Source organism: Grammomys surdaster, unplaced genomic scaffold, assembly GCF_004785775.1.
Source record: "Grammomys surdaster isolate TR1022 unplaced genomic scaffold, NIH_TR_1.0 186, whole genome shotgun sequence".
In the NCBI taxonomy this organism is placed as follows: Eukaryota; Metazoa; Chordata; class Mammalia; order Rodentia; family Muridae; genus Grammomys; species Grammomys surdaster.
The window spans coordinates 6091173-6094419 of record NW_021604631.1 but is presented as its reverse complement, the minus strand read 5'-3'; the positions used below and the strand labels follow the sequence as shown (position 1 = coordinate 6094419).

The 3247-nt window shown below is 44.6% G+C and overlaps 1 protein-coding gene across 1 annotated transcript in view; it reads right to left on the bottom strand.

Annotated features, from left to right (window-relative positions):
- Tbxas1 (thromboxane A synthase 1) overlaps positions 1-3247 on the bottom strand; it is a 164891-nt gene that overhangs the window by 129133 nt on the left and 32511 nt on the right. Inside the window, exon 3 of the mRNA XM_028768455.1 lies at positions 2458-2510. Within this exon, the coding sequence (XP_028624288.1) occupies positions 2458-2510 (53 nt within the window). The remainder of the gene's footprint in view (positions 1-2457; positions 2511-3247) is intronic.

The following is a 3247-nucleotide window of genomic DNA, read 5'->3' as shown; positions in this document are numbered from 1 at the left end:
GGGAGGGGGGATCTTTGTTGTTCATGGACCATGGCCCTCTTTGACATTCTGAATCAGAGAGACCACTATGCCAGAGTTAAGGATCAAGAAGAGTCTTAGGTGAGATGGAGCTTCCACAGATGCCCTTCTACCCGACCGCCCACTGACGGAGACGGGGGAGACTATAGGCGCAGCAGGAAGTGTCTTATGACCCATCGTTCTTGCTACGGGGAGGAAAGGTTGATGGCTTTGTGTGAAGAAATTATTCCATCATTCCCGCCCCCCTTTTTCACCAGAGGAGGGAACAAAGAATCGAGATGATACTGCAATTTTGATCTCCACAACCTCATTTGAAATCATTCTCTGTGATTTAAGTTTTCTGGAAATGAAAAGGATAAATTGTGTGAACTTAGTTAAAGTTGGAAAGAAAAGTTGATTGGATAGCCTGTTGTCAAGGAAACCAATTCTCTCTCTCTTTCTCTATCCTCTCTCCCCCCCTACCCCCTCTCGTGTGTGTGTGTGTGTGTGTGTGTGTGTGTGTGTGTGTGTTCGTGTCTTTTATACTCTTCATCTGACATTTAAGGATAACTCTGAGGCACTCAAAGCTTCTGCACTGAACTGTATACAAAAGAAAAAAAGATTCTCCAAGAAAGTAATTTCTAGAATTTAAAACTTGGGAGAACCTTGCCTAACTCTGGTGGAGATAGCAACCTTTTGAACCAGTTCTGCGTCCTAGAAACATAGGTAGTCACCACAGTCTGGATCAGGCCACTGCAGAGTGAGGTTGGAAAGGTGGCTTGGCAGCTTGGGGTTCCGAGAGAAGCAGACAAGTCAGTCCCTGCAATGTTTTAGTGACTCTCACACTTACAGCCAGAAGCTACCCGTGAAGAGTGAAATTCTGAGTGAAGTCAGAGACCACAGAGAGGGAGGAGGAGTTTATTATTTAAAGACAATTGTCACCTACCCAGTACCCCAGGGGAAGGCCAAACCTCCCCACTCCATCAACACCAGGCTTTACCAAGAGACTCTGTTGCCTTACAGCGGCCACAGCATGTTCCCTGTTCCGGTTCTGAGTCTGGCCAGCAAAGACGCCATCGAGCATGCCCAGCAGTGTTCCTTGCTCTCTTGAATCTGTGTTTTCATGAGAAGACCCTGTGCTAATGAGGCTGATCTTCCACAAAGGCTAGGAAACATGAGAGGCAGGACTGCACAGAGGAGTCCGCTCCCAGATGACACAAGAAGCCCAGAAAATCCTTCCAGCCAAGCCGTTCTTAAGCCAGCCAACCTCAGCCAACTCTCAGATGCAGGCTAAATGATAAGTTGCTTATGTCACTGAGTTTGGGGGGGCAGGGGATTGTGTTACACACAGCAGTAACCGGCATATGTACACAGAACATCCACTACAGCAGCTTAACGTTTTAATTTCTCGAGGCCATATAAAACAGTAGAATGTGGGTAGACCACTTATTTCCCTGGGTAGAGCCATGTCCATGCATACTTCAAGCCAATACCTTTCCAAAGCAGCACCGATTCAATACAGGTTGAGACTTCCAGCACATAAAGGTCTCCAAACAACGGATCATCAGAACGGGCAAACAGGACGACAGAAATTTAGTGCACCTAGAGAAATGACTGCCAACCTGGAGATCCAGGAAAAGCTACTAAAGGTCACCCAGTGGTTGAGGAGGAGCCTTGTGGAAACACGCTGAGAGTATGGGGACCCTCGTGAACACAGACCCATACTGAAGAGCAAGAAGATTCAAGTCTTTCAGAACTAGAATATAGAAAACTATCTAAGCAAAGACTCAGCGCTAACATTCTTGAACCACAAAAAGCTTTAAAGAGGGGCTGGAGAGATAGCTCAGCAGTTAAGAGCACTTGCTGCTCTTGCAAAGGACCTGGGCTTAGTCCTCAACACCCACATTTGGCCAATAACCATCTGTAACTCCAGTTCTAGAGGAGCCAATGCCCTCTTCTGGCCTCAGTAAGCTCCTGCATGCATGTGGTACATATACACTTATACAGGCTCACACACATGCACATAAATTAAAAACAAATACATCTTTAAAAAAAAGACAGTATAAAAATAATCCAAGAAAAAACAAAGGGACGGGCTATGTTATTTTTGTGGCCACAAGGATGACCAGTGTCCCACTGCATCCAGGACAGGATTGGTCACACTATTGCCATAGTCATTATTCACAGAACTTATTTCCAGTGTCAGACGTGTGCCAGGTTAGCTGACAATAATATTATTGCTAGCAGGCACATCTTACCCAGAGGATGGAACTAGACAGGTCCAAACAAGAGCGAGCTCTCTACATGTGTGACCTGTAGGGTAGTTGTCCTTCTTTGGCACCCTCAGAAAGAAATTCACAATAGTACTGTTCACGACAATCCTATCACCATCGTAACTGCCACATCAGTTCATCGTGAGAAGTCAAAGCATGTAGAAGAGGGTGTGAGTCTTCCTCTTACCCACACAGAGGTCCGTATCGCTCTCGGAGTTCCAATTGGCTCTCCCAAAAGCCCTGGAAGGAAAACACACACACAGCACCATGGTAAGAATAAGACTAAGTAAAATTTCAACAATTCCAACTTACTCAGAAAAAAAAAAAAGCCTAGAACAGCAAGAACACAATTACATAAACAATAAAAGAAGAATCACTGTTATATTGCATTGAAGTACTATAGAATATTGAGTAAAGAAATGGCTTTTTAAAATATTGCTGAGTAAAACTCTCAGCAGCTCTATTTAATGGACAGAAGAGACCGTGGGCACTTAAGTTATCCACGTATAATTGCTGCTTACACATCTGAAAACTATTTGCTTTCACATCTACAATCTTCCCCTCGGATATGGTTCCTATCTGCCAAGTCTCCTCTCCTGACCCGTATATATGTGTACACTTCCGAATCTGCCCAAGTTATCACAAATTCTCAACTCGCATGATCTGAGTTCGATGTCCAAACAGAAGACTCTCGGTGTGATTTTTCATAGGCAGAAACCCTAGAGTACCAGAAGATGTGCATGGGGCAAAATGGGTGGAGGTGAGAAAATGCTAGACCCCCTTGTGCTGTAGAGATGGAGCTGCAGATGTAGACCATGGGCATAAGCAGGTATGATGGAAGGACACACACGCGCATGCACACACACACACACACATACACGCATATACATACATACATATATATATGTATGTATATATATATATACATACATACACATAGACATACACACACACACGCACGCACACACACACACACA